Source organism: Stigmatopora nigra, chromosome 3 (genome assembly GCF_051989575.1).
Source record: "Stigmatopora nigra isolate UIUO_SnigA chromosome 3, RoL_Snig_1.1, whole genome shotgun sequence".
NCBI lineage: Eukaryota > Metazoa > Chordata > Actinopteri > Syngnathiformes > Syngnathidae > Stigmatopora > Stigmatopora nigra.
In genome coordinates, this window is record NC_135510.1 from 4,348,892 (window position 1) to 4,369,981 (window position 21,090).

Consider the following 21,090-nt stretch of genomic DNA (forward strand, 5'->3'; position numbering starts at 1 on the left):
TCAAAAACAGATTTCAGCAGCATGTGTTTATATTTTATGCTGTGGACTTCCCGACATGTCGACCATCATCTATGATGAAACCGTAAAGGTTATAAATGAGGGGGAATGATTTGTGGAGATAGAAAGAGACTTTTAATTAACTCTTTGGATGACGCTGATGTAGGGAACAAAAGTCTGGGATAAATCAGTGAAGACAACAGCAATCTGCTTTTTTATGAGTGCATACAAAAGAGCCTCCACATGACAAAGTGCATGCCGTCCACATTTTTTTTTACCACCGACATGAATAAACCACTTCGGGCCATTACATTTCCTTCACTTAACAATGCAAAAGTAATAGTACTGGACATTCAGTTACTGGCTGAAGAAGAAAAACATTCCAATAATAAAAAAAATACAACAATAATTTGAAAATTAATAAATTTAATTCTAAGTATTAAAAAACATTTTACTAAATATTTTAGGCAGACCATATTTGACAAACAGCAACAAAATATTTCTTGCTAGGTAAAACGCTGCCCTCTATCGGAACGCATGCATTAATACAACTTTAAAATATACATTCTTGTCCAAAATCACCTCTCCAAATCAAGTTATATAATCTGCTCTAGTAGGATTTTCCTGTAATTTGAATTTGAATGTTTTTGCTTAAATTAATTCCCAAGGGGCGAGCCGGCGGATGAGTGGTTAGCGTGTCGGCCTCACAGTGGCACACCTGGGTTCAAATCCAGGTCGGTCCACATGTGTGGAGTTTGCATGTTCTCCCCGGGCCTGCGTGGTTTTTCTCTGGGTACTCCGGTTTCCTCCCACATTCCAAAGACATGCATGGTAGGCTGATTGAACACTCTAAATTGCCCCTAGCTATGAGTGATTGGTTATTTGTCTCATTGTGCCCTGCGATTGGCTGGCCACCAATTCAGGATGTCCTCCGCCTCCAGCCCGAAGTTAGCTGGGATAGTCTCCAACAACCCCCGTGATCCTAGTGAGGATAAATCGGTTAAGAAAATAAGATGAGATTACCTCCCAATCTACCCTTTAGCCCAGAGATATGTTATCATGATGACTGTAGCCCAGACATGGGCAAACTATGGCCCGCGGGCCACATCCAGCCCGTTAGGCTTTTTAATCCGGCCCGCCGACGTTGTCCAAATAATGTTTTTTTCCTCCAAGATGGCGCCGTCCCGCGGAAGCCATTGGCAGTAGCTCTGTCCACTCTTATTTATTTTTCATGTTTCACAGCCCCTCTATCTTTTTTTAAAATTGCATTTTAATATTTCTTAATACATTCCTTTTTACTTGACTTAATACTTTATACTTTTTACTTTAATCATGAGTGATGAGTATGTTAATACCTAATCTTTTTTTCCTGTTTATGTTTCATATGTACTGTTAACGGATGCACTTTTTGATATGTATCGTATATTGTGCTGACCCGGCCCATCTGTCAATTTTCTTAAGTCAATGTGGCCCCCGGGCCCAAAAGTTTGCCCACCCCTGCTGTAGCCTGTTGTCACTTGTACTAAAATGCAAGCGCTTGTGAGAAATTCCAGCTGCTCCTTCAATGTTGCGGGCGTTGTCTTTGCTGTTTATTTTTCCTCTGTTTTACCAACTTTGGAGGGACAGACATTTTTTGGTAGTGACAGGCATCCACTGAATCTTTTTTTTAAACCAGTTTGATTGTAATTGACAATGATTCATTTTGAATATGGCCCCATTTGCAATTAGATGTTTTCACCGGTCACAACGAATGTGGAAAACTTTCTAAATGCATGAAATTGCAAAATGCATTTACCCTATTTTTCTGTCGATTGCATAGAGACATAAGTATTGACAGTCAATCCTTCCACTTTAAATAATTTGGATTGCTATTGTAGTCAAAATGAAAATCATCAAAAACTTTAGGGTGCTATTGAACATTTCTCTTTTTATTCATCTTATTCGTATCCCATCACATTTTGGTTAATGTAGGCGACACTTTTAAGTTGTTCTTGTAATTTATTATTATTATTATTATTATTATTGTTATTATTATTTCCCCAAAATGAGGCCGCGGTGAATTGTGGGATGTTGCGGGAACGATGGTATTGCGGAACGCCATCTTTAAACCCCAACAGAGAGGCCAACTACACTAACAGTAGATGAACCGGGATGAAAAACAGTGTCCCTCCTCCGGCGGATTATTTCCACCCACAGCGGGGTAGCAGGTCGAACCGTGTGATAGCCCGTCGCTTGGATGACTAACGAGGGTGCCGTGCCATGGGTGCGGGCGAACGAAATAAGCGGACGCCGCTTGGCTGCCTTTTAGGACAGTTGTCACCAGGAGAGGGCAACAACAATAGACGGAAAGACAACAACAGCGGACTAGCATGCTAACGTGCTAAGTGCTAACTTTAGCAGCTACGTCGCTGAAAACATACCCGATCGTGATTAACTTGAACCGGACGCTTTCACTAGAAGGCACTGGCTTCTTTGGACTCACGCGGGGAAACTAAAGCGACTCACTGTTTGACTCGGAAAATCTACGGATATATCATTTAAATTGAATTCATTTGATTTAATCTTATAGCTTGAGTTAGCTTGGAGCCTCAAGCCCCCGCTTCTTCTCCCCCTCCCCAAGCGGCCCGGCCGGAGATGCGTGGAAGATGTCGGTGTCGGGGCTGAAGGCCGAACTGAAGTTTTTGGAGTCCATTTTTGACCCAAACCACGAACGATTCCGGATAATCGACTGGAAACCCGATGAGCTGAGCTGTCAGTTTAACGTAACCGGGGAGAAACTGCTCATTATCCACTGTAACATTACGGTGTGTATGGCAGTGGCGTTTGACATGTTTATAAGGTGGTTAGCAGGGAAGCTAACCTTTAGCCGAATAAATTGCTAATTAAGTAGCTGACGCTATGTGCTTTTACCACGCAGGGAAATAACCAGCAAGATATATAGAATCTACTTAATACCTCAATTTCTCAATTTAATTTATAATTGATTATTCTAATATACAGATGAAGCTGCCAATTAACGAATCCCTTGTGCGTATTATGCAAAAAAAAACAGCAGAAATTAAACGTTACAAACATTTATAAACTACATTAAAAATAAAACAGAACTGCGTCAGGTACTTTTTGATTAAATATTTAATCGAGGCATACAATATAACACTGGAAATAAAATTTAATAACACCCTAACAAAACGATGAAGAAATAGTGTTAAGGGTAAACATTTAATTTTTCCATCAGTATGTCACAGGTATGTACAGGTGAAAGTAAATGTCTTGGTTGACAGTGCTCTAACAATATCTCTTTACTGGAAACAACTTGACAGACCGGTCAAGTGAATGGTCTAGAACAAATTATCATGATGATCTCATAAAGGTTAATTTTGTGATGTATAGTTATTTGGTTTGTTTGCTGATCCTCTACGGTCACTGGAATTTAATGGGTCACCACTGCGTACCTTGAGTTAGAATCAGTTGAAACCCAGGATTCACCAGTTTCCTAGGTTTTTGTAGGGTTTTCTTCAATTTATGTATTTGTTTTTCCCACTTTTGTTGTCACTTCTTGTTTTGATGATAGATATCTTGGTCAAAAGTGGAACAAAACATTTCAGGGACAGCATTTTAGGTTATTCCCTAGGATATTGTTTATTTTTAAAGCTTCCATTGTATTTGCTTTATTTTATTGGTGTTCAGGAGTCGTATCCATCTACACCTCCTATTTGGTTTGTGGACTCTGATGACCCCAGCTTGGCCCAAGTTTTGGAGCGTCTGGAAGATGTGAGAAGAGGAAGCACCTTGGTAATTATCATCTTAACATTAGACTTTTAGAATTTTCCAAGCATTTATTAATTGTAAAACAGCTTAAAAAGTGAGATCCAATTTTGTCAAACCTCAAACGCTCACAGAGCTGATGTTGTAATGCCATAATGCCAAATTAGCATCCCAGTGTAGCAAAACAGGCTTGAATGTGCACACAAGCAGATGTGGGAGGTAATCTGCTAATGGGGCACAAACAGAGTTGTGTCTGACAGATGTGCTAATCTCTGCAGTTCATTTTGGATGTTGAGAAAAGAATATGTGCCAAGTGATTAATTTAGCATGGACAAAACGATTTGTTAAAAGTGAAACAAAAAGAGGTGGTGAATTTTTGAGTCATCCAACTTCTGTTTTTTAAAAATATGGTCCGTTTGTGTTTGTCTTATTCAATCATTTGACTTCAGTATTCATAAGGTCTATACATTTGTCTTCTCTAGCTGTTACAACAGTTGAAGAAGCTGATTTGTGACCTGTGTCGGCTGTACAACCTTCCCCAGCATCCAGATGTGGAAATGCTGGATCAGCCCCTCCCGGCTGGTCCTGTCGGACAGGACCGAAAGGTATAAATGGCGCTGTGTTTGAACTTGCAAATGTATAAGGCAATATTGTGGTTGCTTACTTTTATGTTGTTTTTATGTTTAGCATGGAACAGAAGAGGTTACATCAGAAGAAGAGGAGGAGGAAGAGATGGGAGAGGTAACAGTTTGGACTAAAACACTTCCTGTTTATATAATGTTTTTGAGTTTCTGAAGCCAAGCGTTGCACTGAGTCGCGTGTATTACCAACATAGGGCGCTGAATTGAAGGAATAGTAGTGCCAAGCCTATTGGCAAGTTCAAGAAATCAGAGATAGCTTAACGAGCAGTCGGGACAGGTCATGTATGTGAACTTGAGCATGAGACACTAGACAGGGCCATAATACAAAATAAATGAATAAAAAGGCCGATACTGATATATGTCAAGTTGCCAAAATATCGGCACCTATAATCGGTCAATCAATACCATGCTAGCAATTTTATATATATATAATTGTTTGTGAAAAAATATTTTTTTTAATATGTCTGATTAAAAGAAATTGGACAAATCTCATAATTAAGCTGCAAAATGTTTTAAACATCACACATTTATGTTTTGGTCTCCAGGACATAGAAGACCTGGACCATTATGAAATGAAAGAGGAGGAGCCCGTCGAAGGCAAAAAGTCTGAGGACGATGGCATCGAGAAGGAGAATCTAGCCGTCCTAGAGAAGATCCGGAAGAACCAGAGGCAGGACCACTTGAACGTGAGTTAGCGAATGTCATCGCTGAGCAATGTGGCATATAACAATGCCTTGTGGAAGTGGCAGTTAGAATTCAGAGGCCATTTTATTTAACTTCTACTTCTGTTTTTTCCACACTGTTTATAATTCTTGACTGATTTGCCAAATTGCTTCCAGGGTGCTGTGTCTGGTTCTGTGCAAGCCTCCGACCGCCTCATGAAGGAACTCCGGGAGATCTACAGGTCTCAGAGTTACAAAACAGGTAGGCTCCTTTCCACTCTGGAACACAGAACCACACGACAGCTCACACAGTGAGTTTAGTAGGTGTTTCTGCAGGGTGTTCAAAAGTCTTCATTTTACTAAACTTTTGTCTAGTCGCTCTTAAATTCCTTAAAATTAGAATTGGGCTGCATTGGGGTTAAATTTTGTCTGAGAAATTTTCTGACAGTCTTGGAGTTACATAACTGTACTGAGTATTTAATTTGTTTTGTATCCCAATCGTTAAATTGTCATTTATTTAAAAAGAAATTGATGAGGGGAATTTCTCAGAATCTTTAAACAGTTCAGCGCATTCAATTTCTCCCCCAGAGAGTGACAAGAGAATGCTCGCTCACTGGCCAAATACTACAAATATGGGCCTCAGGAATGCCTGAAAGCAAAAGATGGCAGCTGTTATGGCGAAGCCCTGACCAGTAAAATGTGGGTCGTAAATGAGAGCAGAAGAACGCAATAGCTTATGTCACCATCGCTTTATCCCCTTCTTTTATTATAGTCTATGCTTGAAGCAAGAGTGTGACTCAGGTTGTTCTGTCCTACTTCAGCGTGCTTAAAGCTGTCTAAAGACATCCCAGTTAAGAGTTAACTAGAAAATTAAATGCGTGAGAAAAAAGTATTGCGCACCCTTTTAAATTGGAATAATAAATGGGCTTGTTTTAAAAAGAATAGCGGCTCAATATAACGATTTTTTTTTTCGTTTTGTACGACAGGCATCTACTCGGTGGAGCTGGTCAGCGACAGCTTGTACGAATGGCACGTCAAACTTCGAACGTGAGTAACAGAGTTAATGCGGCTTGCCTTTGTTTCGCAATGCAGAGACTAATGAATTCTATGGTGCAGTGTTGATCCAGATAGCCCCTTGCACAGCGACTTACAAGTCCTAAAGGAAAAGGAAGGAATGGATTACATTTTACTCAACTTCTCCTATAAAGTAAGCAAACTGACGTCTACAGACAAAAAGGAAGTCCTTTTGAATCTACTGTTTTCTTTCCTTTCAGGATAATTTCCCATTTGATCCTCCATTTGTGCGGGTTGTGTCGCCGGTTTTGTCTGGGGGGTGAGTCCATCAAAATGTCATTTTCAACCACCACTTGGTCAAAAAGAGGATTAGTATAAACGGTACGACTTGTTTGCAATTTAGCTATGTTCTAGGAGGAGGTGCCCTGTGCATGGAGCTTCTCACTAAACAGGTGAGTTATTTTTTTGGATAAAAGTCTTTAAATAAAAAATACATGTATTTTTGTTGAATGAAAAGCCTTTCTAACTGTACTCTGGCATGCTTGTGGACAGGGTTGGAGCAGTGCCTATTCAATTGAGTCTGTTATCATGCAGATCAATGCCACTTTAGTCAAGGGAAAAGCCAGAGTGCAGTTTGGAGCCAATAAAGTAAGTGCTTGCTCAATTTTGACAGTCTTTTCCCGCAAAAATTGAAATGAATCCAAAAGACTGTTTCGTTCTAATGGGTTTTTTTTATGATTGGTGCGTGCTTCTTTTGCAGACGATTAAGAGTTGATTAGATAGTTCATTATGAAACAAAAACACACAAACAACCAATTTTTGTAGTGTAAATAACTATGAATAAAAGTCTGCATTAGTTGTCCGTGTTTTACAGCCTGGAATTGCATAGAAAAGTCTGAAGTAACTCGTGTTATTACCATAACCAGTGTTAACTTGTTTCATCTCAACTTGCAGAACCAGTACAATCTAGCCAGAGCACAGCTGTCCTACAAATCCCTGGTTCAGATTCATGAAAAAAACGGTTGGTTCTCCTTTTATTTATTTTATTTTAAGCAGTTCTGTGACACTTAACATTTATTTATACCCGTTACAGTGCAACCATTCTTCTTAGAAACCAGTTTGTCAAATAGTCATGAAGGTGGTGGATGATTAAAAGTACCGCCGAATGGTCGCCCCCATTAAGTCACAGCACAGACGGCTAAGAATTCTCTCGCCAGAAAGTCTGGCACCAAAACAACACTAGAAGAGTCTGTTAGTTGGGAAAAACAAAATCGGAGATGAGAAATGAACAATTATAATGTGTTCACATTCTAAAAGCCACCACCAAAATACTGTCAGAAGCGAACTCTTCATTGTAGGAATAAAATAATCTTTGGAAGACCACTTGAGCTTTATCAACAAGCTAAATTGACTTGAATAGCCTTGAAACCGTGGCTGCTGTCACATAATATCTGCGCATATCATCTGTCTTTTTATCCTCTTTCAAATGGATTGGAAAATGCCAATGTGATATCCATATAGTGTAATTATAGTTGTTTAATCATTTTCTCAAATGTATTAATGCAAATATTGTCCCTATCATTTAAATAACTTATCTAAATATCATGAGGTCTATTCTTGTGAAATTTCCTTACTGTATTTTTTTAATGACAATTTATATTAATCTTATTTTTACAGTGATTTTTCCTATTCTAACTTGTTTTTTTTTTTCATTTTGCATCAATTAATGAGTTTCTTTACAATTTTTTTTACCTTTATTTCTTCAGGTTGACTGTTTTGACAAATAAATTTTTGGAGATAGAATAATCTGACTTTTTTGTCTTTTCCGCTCACTTCGGTAGCAAAACTTGCTCATATAATGAATGTCTTCTTTTTTTTTGCTTCCAGGATGGTACACACCCCCCAAAGAGGATGGCTAAAGACAACTCCCCCACTCTTTCTTGCTCTAGATAATTTTTCCTTGCAACCAAGGTAATTTTTTTGTTAGTGTATTTGGGGGGGGTGGGGGTTTAGGGGGCTATTTGTGCTTTTCTGAACATTTTTGTGGACTCCAAGCCAAAATTCCCCCATCCAGAAACAAGCACATTATCAAATATACCAGCCTCTGCTTCGGAAAATACATATTTATCTCCCAATGAAAATAATGGACTTGGTGGAATACCAACTGTAAGACTCTCTTTAATGTGATGGTTTCAATGTGGCTTCAGAACCAGTTAAGGACCACATGCTCAAATAACATCTATACCAAGTATGACAAGCCAGCCGGTCTTTGGGCTTGATGGCATCAGGTCAAGACTTTCCTTGGTTAGCTTGGGCCTGGAGTGAAGGAATTGTATCCCCCACACCCACAAAAAAGGACTGAATTGAACAGCATCGGCTCGCGCTGTCATCTCGTCCATTTTAATGCTAGCCGTGTAAACATGTACATGTGTGTTTATGCGAGAGGATGTTTATACTGTAACCTCGTCCCGGCCCCTGAGACTATTTACAGCCGAATGGGCCGCCACTATCAACAGCAGCTTCCATCGTGGAATGAAGTTGCAAAAATGGAGACTCTTCCATAAGGAAATTAAGTACGCCATATCTTATGTAAGACCAATGACTACTGCTGAGCCCCACACCCTTTCCCCGCCCCTTTTTTTTGATTCATTTGTAATCAAGGAGACAATAGCCACTTTTACACAGAAAGCCGGGCACAAATTGCCTACATTGGAACCACAATAGAAAATGGGACAATTTACCGGGAAGCGATCGGGTTTCAAATTTGGCACACCGCGTTCCGACATTTGCGGAATACCTCGCACGCAGGTGGAATCCCACTTCTATCATGGCTCCGAGGCTGAAAATTGGCAGTCGATGGCCTTTATCCTGGGCAGTGACACAGGGAAGGGGATTACAGGGCCGATAAATGCGATGTTTTACGGGCACTGTAAAAGGGGCCATTGACCCCTTTTGTTTGATGGCACCTTTTTTTTTTTTTAATCACAGCTGTCATTGGCATTCCAGAGGGTTCTGGGAATTCTCTTTTTTTTGTCATTCCTCTAACCGGATGAACCTCAGTAAGGCTATGCATCAAATCAATGAATCGCCCGGATTAGTTTTCACAAGCTATGATGCCACTCCTGCGTTTGCGGACAGCCAGGGGAGGCGGTGAGAAATGACATTCCAAGTTGTCCTGGTTTCATTTTCTTAAACTCGCAGCAATAGTCTAACCAACCTTCGCACCTCACTACAACGTTCACGGAAACCCCTTTTGCGCAGACGTCAAGTGATTCCTCTTCTGTGTTCGTTCCATTTAACACACTCCTATCATGAGTGTTCTTTGGTGTTGCTGTTGTTTTTAACTAGGTCATTCTATAAGGCAGCATAGGAAGCTTCACGCAAGTTCTGTTCACATTTTCCCTGTTTTGGAATGAGAAAGCCAGCAAAAAATGGACATGGAGACCCAATCGGGAAACTGACCTGTCAAGTGTGAACATAATTTGTGAAGAATTCAATCATTCCTTTATGAAAAAGAATATTTAATATCAAACGATGGTCCTTGTTTGTTCACGCTATCATCCTGTGGGCAGGGTGGGTAAGAGGGTTTGCAAACTCAGGAATACATCCCATAAACATAGTTAAGGATCTTCAAAATCCTCCCTGATTATCACATCCCAACTCCTCAAGGCAAACTAAAGCCTTTCTATGAGAAATAATATCTGTTTATTGGCAAGGTCAGTGTTTTAACAGCATTCTTAACTGCTTCACAAGAACTCTAATCAAGGCAAAATTTGCACCTCATTCTGGATTTTTTTATGCAATGACCTTTCTCAGCTCCAGTTCAAGGGCAACATCATGCACAAAGCCACACTTTTTTTTGGCACTTGGCAGTGGGTCTCCATTGCACTATGTGTGGAACCAACTTCGATCATGTTACAAGTTCCAACCCAATATCTTAACTTTTTACCTTTCCAATGATTGCTGACCCCAAGTCTAATGTGCACTGAAAGCAGCTCCCCGTGGGGGCCGACATTTCCCCAAGACCAATACTGATCCCAAGTCGGACCCAGTGCCGGATTTCGTTCCACTAAAAACCGATTGCCCGCCCCTACCCCTCAACTCCCAGCTTGTTAAGTTATGCACTGGTCAGCATGCTTTGCTTTCTGTTATGTTTTTTTCTTTTTTGTTTTGTTTTGTCCTGTGACCCCCATTGCAAGGGTGAATTTGATCATGTAAAGTAATTTGTAAACTTGCATCAAGTTTATGAATAAAGAATATTATTAAATATATCTGCACTCTCTTCTCCATTGATTACTGGACTATAATTTACCTTTTAACAATGACTTGTTGTGCTGTTCCCCAAAATGAGTTGTCTTCACTTTGACTTTTTTTGTGACTTAAATGTTTAGAGTCTTTGAAATGACCAGCTTAATACATCACAAACAATATCTGGTCCCAAAACTGACTTGTAAGATGCAAAGCAACACTAGTGCTGAATAAATTTAGACAAGTAGTAAATTCTTTATTGTTAATAAGATTCTATCTTTTGCAGAGGTTCCTTCCTGTGGGTCCATTAAAAAACACTGCTGACATACATTCATGTTTCATACATTGATTGTACATTAATTCCCTCTACAATATGTATTCTGTTGAGTACATACAACTCATCTACAATCCCATGGAAAGAGGTAATTGTCTCCTCTTAAATTTGAATGTTTTGGTCCTTTAGTCCTAAAATCTTTGAGGTAATTGAATAAATATGTAATATCTATGAGAACATGCAAACTACACACAACGACCGACTTAACCTCGAACCCGCGACTCTACCGTTATTATCCATCTATTCAATTATTAGTTGCCTATATGTGCATAGTGTAGCTGGGTGCTTGTTACTCTTGACCACAAGAGGGTAGGAGAGCACTGTCACTGTCAACCTAATTTGTAAATGAATCAATGCTTCAATGGTGAGACAAAAAAAAACACTTTTCCTTGTGTTGTTTGGTTTAACTTTTGTGGTGTGTTGTTATTGTGGTTTTGAAGGCGTCTAGGGGCCATCTTGAGTTCGTTATTTGTTACAGGTGCACAGTGAATAAAACTAAAGCCCTTAAGGGGCCCAGTTGAAAGACACTGTCCATCTCTGAGATTAAGTGTCCACATGGAAGCCTCAATGGACACAGCTCCAAGCACATCTAGTTTCTTTGTTTGGCACTCTTCACTGGTCCATTTCATTTTTTTCATTCCTGTGAATTTGCCATAATTCAACTTAAAACATAATTTTAAACACATGATGCGATGTCTTAATGCCGTACTTGATTCCGATCTGTAAATGCCCAGTTCTTTCCATGTGTTTTAGAACGAAAGGTTGGATTAAATGCTTCACTTTAGTTTTTTTCTACTTGTAGTATTTACAGGGTAAACTAAATCTCAAGGTTGAGGTTTTGCTTGTTCCAAAAGTGCTTGTACTGTGTAGCATTATCTCCTACTTCGAGTGATTACAGCAATTTCATTGGCATAGTAAATTCTACCAAACAGCCTTTAAACCAGTGCAGCGTCAGCAGGTGTTTCCTGGTGTTAAAACTCTTTTATGGTGGCCTATGTTGCGAGCCTTGTTAGTGAAAATTTAGGATCATGCGATTCTCTAATGAGGTCTGGCTTTGAAGAGAAGGTCCTCTGTTCGAGAAAAGCATCTGGACGTCCATAAAGCAGGTGTCCAACAATGCTAAAACCGCCCTTTTACTTCCTTTTGCACTTCAGAACTGCAATGTTCTTTTACGAATCCCATCTAATTTAGCACGACAGTCCGTCATCAAAGCTTCGGAATTTTAGACAACGACTTATTAAATTGAAATGTAAACGGTGGGGGTGAACCTCATCTCTTTCTCGTTTCTACTAGCGAGACAGCATACCAGCTTTGTCATTTGTCTCATTTAATTGCTGTCACACTGTCCTTGGATCAGACGTGTTCATACTTTACAGCGGGCAAAGACTTGGAAATGAATAGAATTACAAATGACTTGAAGAGAGAAAATCTTGGCTCAAATAGAAAAGTTAACAACTATCTGTAGTGCAAAGCTAGCAACAGCAAAACAATGATGGTGACCAGAAAGGGATATTTATCCATGTTTTTATTTATTAACTTATTACCTATCTATTTATGTCTAAAATGCCTTCCCTATTTCTGCATCCTCATCCTCTTGCTACGGTGACAACAAAATCCAAAACAAATCCAATCCAATATACACTTGATTTCAAAGTGAAAGCTTAGAACAGCTCTTGATAGTCGCAGTGTATACATGCAAACAATCAGTTAAAGTGGGAAAATTCTCCATTAATATCCTGTATTCGTAGCCATTGTCTGTGTAGTGATTCACATTGAGGCAGACTGTTGTGATTCAGCTCGTTCTTTGATCAGGCTTTTCGGCTTTAACTCTCAGAACAATTGGGGAAAGGTAGAAAAGCACCCTCAAAGGCTGCATTAATAGCCATTGTTGGCGTATCGCTTCACTGGGAGCGAATGCAAGCTTTTCTCTAAACGAGATCATCCGTCTCGAAAGCGGCTACTTTGCACTTTCTGCTTTTTGGAGATTTTTCACCTTGCTTGTCCTTGCCGGGCTCGAAGCCTTGTCGTTTTGCTCCCCTGCACAGACGACGTTTACATCACAGCGAAGCTAAATGGATTTCCATTAGCGGTGGCTGTGACTTATTCCAGATGCTTACTCAATGCTGTGTGGGCACTGTACCGGAAACTTTCTGCACTAGACTCAACAATAAAAAGCAAATATGACCGTTCGGAGAGGCGGTTCCGCGTACACTGACGGCTGAAAGAATTGCACAAAATAAGATGGATTGCTAATAACCCCAGCTAGAAGGCCATAAATGGCAGCTGGACCATTCAGATGCACGCAGTTAGCCAAGGTTGCAACATCTGTTTACGTGGAGGGGCTCGGGTCGTTATGGATACCCCTCATCAAGCTGCCGAACCTCGCAGCAGAGGATCAATAAAAAGAAACATAGATCCTGCCGAAATGGACCATTCGTCTCTCCGTACCACGCTAACGGCACGCTTATCCCCGAAGCCTTGCTCCTAAAAGAAGGAAAAATGTATCTTTGTGCCGAATAATCAAGCACAGATCATTAGAAATAAAGATTTATGCCGTTTGAGGCGGGAGATAAAATCTTCTCCAAAAAGCTCAGGAAAAATCAAGGAAATGTAGTGCTAATGAGTTGCTTAATCGGCTTTTAATCCATCAAATAGGAAGATAAACATTCACAATCTGCATTTCACTTCTCACTCATCACTCATTTGGATTTTGATGCAACTTCTTACAGATAGATGTGACCGTGTTTGCCACTGTGTTACATCACTTTTCATTTCAAACTGCAGTGAACTGCAGTTGAAGCTACTCCGTTCTTGGATGTACAGCTACAGTAGCATAACAATCCCCTCTCTAGTTTTTCAGACCATGCCATTCCTCAAAACATACCATTACCATTGTCTTTCATCTTGTCTGAAAGACCCCTCCACCTTAGTCCCCCACCATATTTCAAAATGCAACGGGTAGAGGCCATAAAAAGGGGGTGAAAAACAATTGAAAAAAAACAAGAACCGCGTTGACAAATAAACCCATGAGGTCATTCGTGGACTGACTGATTGGATTCATAACACACAAAAAAGGCTGCTCGGCAGGGTTGCATTAACCCAATGAGGTTTTCTTGAAAGGTTGGCACTAAACACAATGAATCACTTGTTTATAGTTCTTTCGAGAAGGTGAACACCGCCCCCTCTTAATAATATTGGTGCGACTCAATTGGTGCTCTTTTGCTTTCATTCAATTACACTGGAAAATGTGCATATTTCACGATAAGAATGATATACTCTATTAATCCAATAATTTCAATGAACAAATACTTTTGCAATATTGGTGTTATCGCCGAACGTTTTACATGAACACGCTATCAATTTTGAATAACCTAGCTTCCATTGAAAATTAAAGATGAAATCATTTCGCTCATTTGCTATTCCGCTTATCCTAACAATGGTGCTGGAACCTATTCCAACAACAGTTTTCCGTTGAGTCATACACCTTCTGCCGGAATTCCTACTTTCATTATTGTCAGTGGTTTCCACTATGCAGATGCAAACCGTTACAAAAAAAGATTTTTGTTGCACAATTTCAGTACTTACGGCTCTTGATCATTTATTTTGAATACTCTTTGACAAAATTATATTATTTGTTTTATATCTGTTAACTTATGATCGTGAGACTTTAAGTTATACCGTTATGTACTCCTGCTGCGTTCGTATTTCTTTTCACAGAGGGCACACAAAACTTGGCTGAAAAAAAATGCTCTGCCCTTGAAAGAGGTAATTACGTCTGGGAAGGTTTTATGTCATCCAGATGTGCCTTAAGATAGAGAAGATGTTTAAATCACCTTGGCAAAAAAAAGACAGCTTCCAGGTTGAAGAGGAAAACAGCCACATGTCGGGAATCAATTAGCTCCCCGTTGAGCTTTCCTCATTGTCAGGCTGGCCGCCAGCCAAGAGAACCCTTGACGAGAGATAAGACCGTGCAGCGTCACCAGACGGATAAGCATCTTATCACCCTGTCGTCTACCTCTTGCCCTCTTGTAGAACACAGAATTGGACAAGTCCCTCCCCTGCTAACTGTGAAATATCCGTTTTATTCTTTTCGGAGAAGAAAAGTGTACAAACCACCGCTATGGTATTTTTTATTTGTTTTTCTTTGTTTGTTGTGGTCCGACAACCCTGTGCCTTTTGGGTGTCGTCTCGTGCTTGTGTTGAAGATTTTTTTTCTGTGGCCGTTTTCCCGACGTCTCATCAATCTAAGGGTGCCATGGCGGTTCAAGATGGCTCCGCTTTCACTGGAGAGTGCAGTCGATAAACCAAAGCGAGTCGGGACAGGAGCAATTCCATTAAGGGACTCACCAAAAGAAAAGGGGTGGGGGGCTTATCGGAGGTCATCTGTTCTCAAATGTGATGGGGTATTGGCAGTGGAAAAGTGGGGTGCGCTAACACATCAGCACTTTCTCTTTTCCTGTTTTGGTCTTTGACAAAGACACTGCTGCCATCACTCACCAACGTTTGGTCTTTTTGTCAATGTAGAATTGAACACATTGGGAGGAAATAGTTTTACTCTCTTTGACTCTTTTGCTAAACCAAATCTAACAAACATTTTGACAAACTTTGGGTTTTCTCTGGGTTGTTCTGGTTATTTTAGGAAATTGCTAGCATAAACATACAAACGTATTACGATACGGGCTACAGAATTTGCTAACAAAACTTCATAACTTTACATTGAACGCAAAGATTTTTTGAAAATTCTGAATTTTAGCTTCACTGATATAGTCGCATGCCTGGGTGGGTTTTCTCCGGGTACTCTGTCAATGTTTTGCACGGTCAACAGTTCAGTTTACGCCTACATCGTACTAATACTATAGCGTAATCAATCCAAGGTTACCTTTAAAAAAAGGCATGCCCATTAGATGATATTCAATTGCTAGATTTTATATTATGGATGATCAATTCATGGCAATTTTAGAATTTGTTGATTTGAAAGTAATGTGTCAAATACGACTCATAATAAAAATTACTGTTTTCCCACTTTTCACGAGGAAAACTACTCCAATAGTCTCACTTTTCACAAGAAAACTTTTCCAATAGAGGTTTGCAGTGCACTTGAATTGAGCTAACCTCATATTTTTTTTTATTACACTACATCTTTGGTCTAGTCCATTGAGAATAAAATTCACAAATCCAAATTTTACGGTTGATTATTATCGGGAAGTTTTCACGCACCACACCTATTTTGATTGATGGGCTCCAGTTCAAACTTGATGGTGCCTGAAGGTTTGATGGATGGTTCCTACTTCCTGATAATTAACTTTGAAGATGATGCAAAGATGTACTCCGAAAAATTGTTTTTCTTGCAAATTCACCTAAAAAATTGAATGTTCCAATTTTTCTTGCTCAAGTTGGTCCAAAATATCTTCCTCTGTATTTTTTATTGGGGGGTCTGGGGGGGGCAGTGCCATCCTTCTGTCGGCCAGGTCTCTCTATTAGTCACACACACACACACACACCCCACACACACACACACTGGAAGGCAAGGCGATCCACTCTAATTACCCGATGCTCCCTCCCCACAACTTGTGTTAATGGCTGCTTCCGGCTTAAGTAGGCTATCTATATGCAAAGTCTCCTCTGATGAGTTTCTTCATTATTTATTCTTTAATATATGACTGTAGCACCATTGCAGAAGAGAATTGCAGGGTTGGCTTTACACAATCTGGTCAAGTGGGAATGTCACACGCATAACACTTTGAACACAAGGAGAGTAAATGAAACCTTTTTTTCGGTATCACTCCGTGTAAAGGCACCGAGTCGAATGTGTCAGATGGAGTCAGAGTGCTCAGGCTAAGTGATAACAAGTCAATTTTGCATAAGGAGCATTTTATTCCAAGTTTGCTTTCGCCCCCCGGCAACAAAGATAAAACACATGGCCTTTCACCTTGAGGCTATTTCGGATGTAACTGGAGGTAGAATGTGGTCAAAAGTCCCTCCACTAAACTCGATCGAAGACAGAACTTGATCCAGTGGTCTTGAACTAAAAAGCTTTTTCGTTTCCAGTCACCTTGGATTGCACAAAACCGCCATCAATTTTCTTATCAGAATCTCGGGTGATCTAGTGTCTAGGCCAGATATGGACAAACTACGGCCCTCGGGCCACATCCTGCCCGTTAGGCTTTTTAATCCGGCCCGCCGACGTTGTCCAAATAATGTTTTTATTTTTTCCCCAAGATGGCGCCTTCACACGGAAGCTAGTGGTAGTAGCTCTGTCAACTCTTATTTGTTTTTCGTGTTTTACAGCCCCTCTATCTTTTTTTAAATTACATTTTTATATTTCTTAACATATTCCTTTTTACTTTACTTTTACTTTACACTTTTTACTTTAAGGATGAGTGATGAGTATGTTAATACTTTAGTCCTTTTTTTCTGTTTATGTTTCATATGTACTGTTAACGGATGCACTTTTTTATATGTGTCGTATCTTGTGCTGACCCGGCCCAGCTGTCAAATTTTTAAAGTCAATGTGGCCCCCGGGCCGAAAAGTTTGCCCACCCCTGGTCTAGTCACATCTGACTTTGGGGAAGAGCCAGTTGATGTTCTGATCTGGATGTTAATCAAAGTGAAGAAAAGTGAAGTGAAAACTGCAAAAGTGCTCATTGTTTTCACGTCTGGACTAAGGGAAGTCAACTATGGACTTTCCCAGTGTGAACAGGCCCTTAGATACTTCTCTACGATACGTAGATCACATGTCGGATTTCTCCAGCATGTTTTTCTACAGATCCCGCCTCGGGGTATTTTCTGATTGCCTGGTAGCCCACAGAACGCTAAGTCAACTTTCCGTTCATTAAGAAGCCCGCTGACACCGGAGTAACGTCAGCGATTGGTCACATCTTGTTCCATTACCTTCTCATGCTTCATCCCTCCATTAAGTGTATTTGATTTCCCACCAAGGGGTGCAGGAGGGCAGCCGCGGTAAGCATCACTTCCACCGATGCCCCCGGCATTATACAATTATGCCCGCAGACATTGTCGGAGCTCATTTGTGAGAGAGGTTGGAGCAGTAGCCCCTTCGAGAGTAATATTCTTTCACATTGGCCTGGTCTTCCCGGATAGAAGGATTATACAGCGGCGGGATGACAAAATGGCCGCGCCAGCAGATTACAAGCCGTCAGTCTCCGGGAATTCATCTTGAAAGTTGAGGTCAAAGGGGTAAACGTTTATGGGATAAAGGGACGCTTTACAGATTTTGCATAGTGAGAGTAGATGCTTGCACTAACCGATAAAAGAGAGATGAGAGTGAGTCACCTTCAGCTCTCATTTGTTCTTGACTTTCAAAACAGAATGTTCAAATGTTGGAATCATTTATTACAAAAGACTATAATTGTTGTCCACATAAACCTTTTTTTTAACTCAATTCTCTTTTGAATTGTTTTTAGAGTACAACCCTGCTATTAACTCAATAACCTATTACCAGGTTGTTGTTTTTGTTAACCGTGAAGTTGTGATGTGGACTATAAAAAGAAGAATAAAAACACTAATGATGAATTAGGATGGGTAGTAAAACTATTTATTGCATGATATGCTGTTAGAACCGTGATGTTGTTTTCGGTGAGCTGCAAAGTGACATTATATCCAATTAGGTGTATTCTATGTGTCGTTTTACATTAGGGAGACCTTTTCTATAGTGCAACCACGGTGGCGAGAAAAGTGACAGATAAATAGGCGACAAAGTGCAAAGAGAAGAGATAATTGGAAATATTTAAAACTGCTATACATGCGAAAAAAATGTAGGTACGCGGGAAGGCAGTACTCCGTTAAATGGATGAAATATCGCTAAAATACAAACTGAAGTACTTTTGTCTATAGTACTTGTTTTGTGTTCAACTCTCAGGTTGACTTCAGTGGTGGAGTTAAGACTGTAACATTTACGTCGGTGGCATTTGTGTCTCCATTGGAAAATGCAAGGAGACATTTTTTATAGCGTGACCTTTTCTGCATCCACAGTAATCCCCCGTTTTTTGAGGTTTTTCACATTTCACTGCACCACGAAAAATGGGGGACTACAGCAGAAATATTTTTCACAGTATTCCCTCTTTCTTATTTCATTGTTAATTCCACTCACCTTACCCACGCTGCTAACTGATCAACTATCCAATAAGAGTGGAAAAAGACCTCCACAAACGAACCAAGCATCCACGTCAACATAATTTCCCACCTCGCAAACGAAAACAAATCATCCAAACGACTGCCCAGAGAGCTTTGAAATTCTTTCTTCACCCCCGGCAAGGTGACACATTGCCAGGTGGAGGAAAGAGCAAATGTGTCATAACGGGGGAAACATGATTGCCTCTCAAATATGCACAAGGGGCGCCGAAGCCGACACTATACCCATGACAATACATTGTCCTTGAAATCAGATTGTCTGAAAGCAAAATGGCGCATTTTCAGATCATGTCTGATAAATAGTGAAATATACTCTATGCAATATTCCCTTCATGCACACCCTATATGTGGAAAGCATAAAAGTACCGTATCATATCTGAAACGATGAAGTAAATATTTTGAAAGTGCTTTGCTATCAACAACAGTGACTGAAGACATTAGACCAAAGAAAGGCCTGACATCACTTTTGGTCTTAATGTAATTTTCCTATGGATTCCATCAGCATGTGACACCAACTGCTTACACTCATATATATTTATATACCTCTATTCAAACTCGCATTTAGTCAATGTCAGCACAATATGCTTTTATAATCCATTAGGATCTAATGCGGAGTGGGCCCACGCTACCTCGCAGCAAAGTAAATCCCCGAGTGAATGTTAAGTGTGCGTCACGCTCATCCATTTCCCTTCTGACATGACGACTAAGTGCAAGTTCAGGGTTGGAAAATGAAGTAAAAATGGATGGTGAGCACAAAGTGCATATTTAGCCACATCTAAATTGAATTTTTGTCACAAAAACACCAAAGTCAAATAGAAAAACAAACAACCCTATTTTGGCATCTACAAGGACAACGCCAACCTTGTTAGGAATTTTAATGGTTTATTTTCAACTGACAGTGCGAACACGACTACCGTAAGCCGTAGTTTTGGCCAAAAAAATAACTGCCTTTGTGTTTCGGGAAATTTGTCCAACCCAGTCAGTCACATGATGCATTTAGTGACTAGCATCTAAACAACGACAGTCAACACTTCAACTTTGATCCCCGACTCTAAAATTGCAACAATATGATTTTTGTTATGTTCTCAACATTTTAATAGTAATTTCTGAATATTAAAACCATTAGATATATATAAAATATAATTGAACTGTATTTCACAACATAACTCACATTGTAGGTACCATTCACACTTAATAATGTATTACTATTTAATTTGAAAAATAAAACACTGTAAAACAAAGTCACGTTAACGTGTATTCCACACAATATAGCACACACACTATTTGATATGCAAGGGTTTTAAGTCATAAGATAGTATTATAGTAGTATCTTGACAGTCAAACGTGCTAACCGCTGAGCTACCACAGACCAGTTAGACTAAATCGATTGGACGTCTCACTCCGCCAATGGCTGCCGAATGAGTACCCTGTCAAGGGTTAAGTGGGCAAAAAAGAAATCACTTAGTCATTCCAATGTAATTCTCTATACTATTTCCCATTTAAGCTTCCCCTTGCAAGTTTCTGTGCATTTACAACTCATTTTCTTTCCCTTTTACAACCCCAGTTGCGCCGTATGGCCCATTTACAACCTCTGCGCGTCTCACAATTGCACCAATTTACAGCGGTGTGATCTTTACATACAGTAACGACACACGCGCCACAATTTAACAGCATCCTGTGAGCCCGAATGGTAGTTAGTGTGCATTTTATGGTTGGAAATGTTTCCTCACGGTGTCATAGAGAAGCATTGGCTTATAAGAAAAAATAGGACTGGAAAGGCTTCTGTCTGCTCCGCTTACACGTCATTTTCTGGGGTAATTACACCTGAAATTGGGGAAGCAGAGAGCACCACAGCTCCATTTCTCCACAAGCCCCTCATGTCAACACCCAGCTATAGATATAAACATAAATAAACGACTTTCCCTCCTTTTCCTCTTCCTCCAGCCAATCTTTTTCCCCATTTTTTCTCATCCCAGCTCTGTATCCATTAGGTGTGACATTCCATTCGCGCTTTTAATCACCTCTCTATTGGTTTTGCCCTTGCCCACCTCAAATAACTTCATAGGTGATTCTGGCAAAAAGCCACACATCATCGGATAAGAAACGTGAGCAGGTGCATTCACACAATATGTGGTTTATGTTGACTCTCCCATCTGTAAATAAAGATAGAAATGTCAGGCTAGCTTACACTTAATGTACATTCCCTAGCAAAAGCACTGTAACCGTCCGGCCAATTTTTTTTATAGCCAGAAATTTAAAAGCTCATTAAGACTTCATT

At 40.0% G+C, this 21,090-nt stretch overlaps 1 protein-coding gene across 2 annotated transcripts; it reads left to right on the top strand.

Annotated features, from left to right (window-relative positions):
- The first annotated feature begins 2,079 nt into the window (after positions 1 to 2,079).
- LOC144194395 (ubiquitin-conjugating enzyme E2 Q2-like) lies at positions 2,080 to 10,851 on the top strand. 2 transcript variants are annotated; one of them, XR_013325879.1, is made up of 14 exons: positions 2,080 to 2,801; positions 3,685 to 3,789; positions 4,245 to 4,367; positions 4,450 to 4,503; positions 4,949 to 5,089; positions 5,243 to 5,327; positions 6,052 to 6,112; positions 6,182 to 6,272; positions 6,340 to 6,398; positions 6,483 to 6,531; positions 6,632 to 6,727; positions 7,034 to 7,100; positions 7,967 to 8,050; positions 10,614 to 10,851. XR_013325879.1 is itself a non-coding variant. In XM_077713457.1 (13 exons), exons 1-13 carry the CDS (start codon positions 2,643 to 2,645, stop codon positions 7,996 to 7,998), a joined length of 1,122 nt encoding a protein of 373 aa, XP_077569583.1. In that variant the 5' UTR covers positions 2,080 to 2,642; the 3' UTR covers positions 7,999 to 10,350. The 2 variants fall into 2 exon arrangements, 1 of the variants encoding a protein (XP_077569583.1); XM_077713457.1 differs by lacking the exon at positions 10,614 to 10,851 and having other exon boundaries at positions 7,967 to 10,350.
- The last annotated feature ends 10,239 nt before the right edge of the window (positions 10,852 to 21,090 follow it).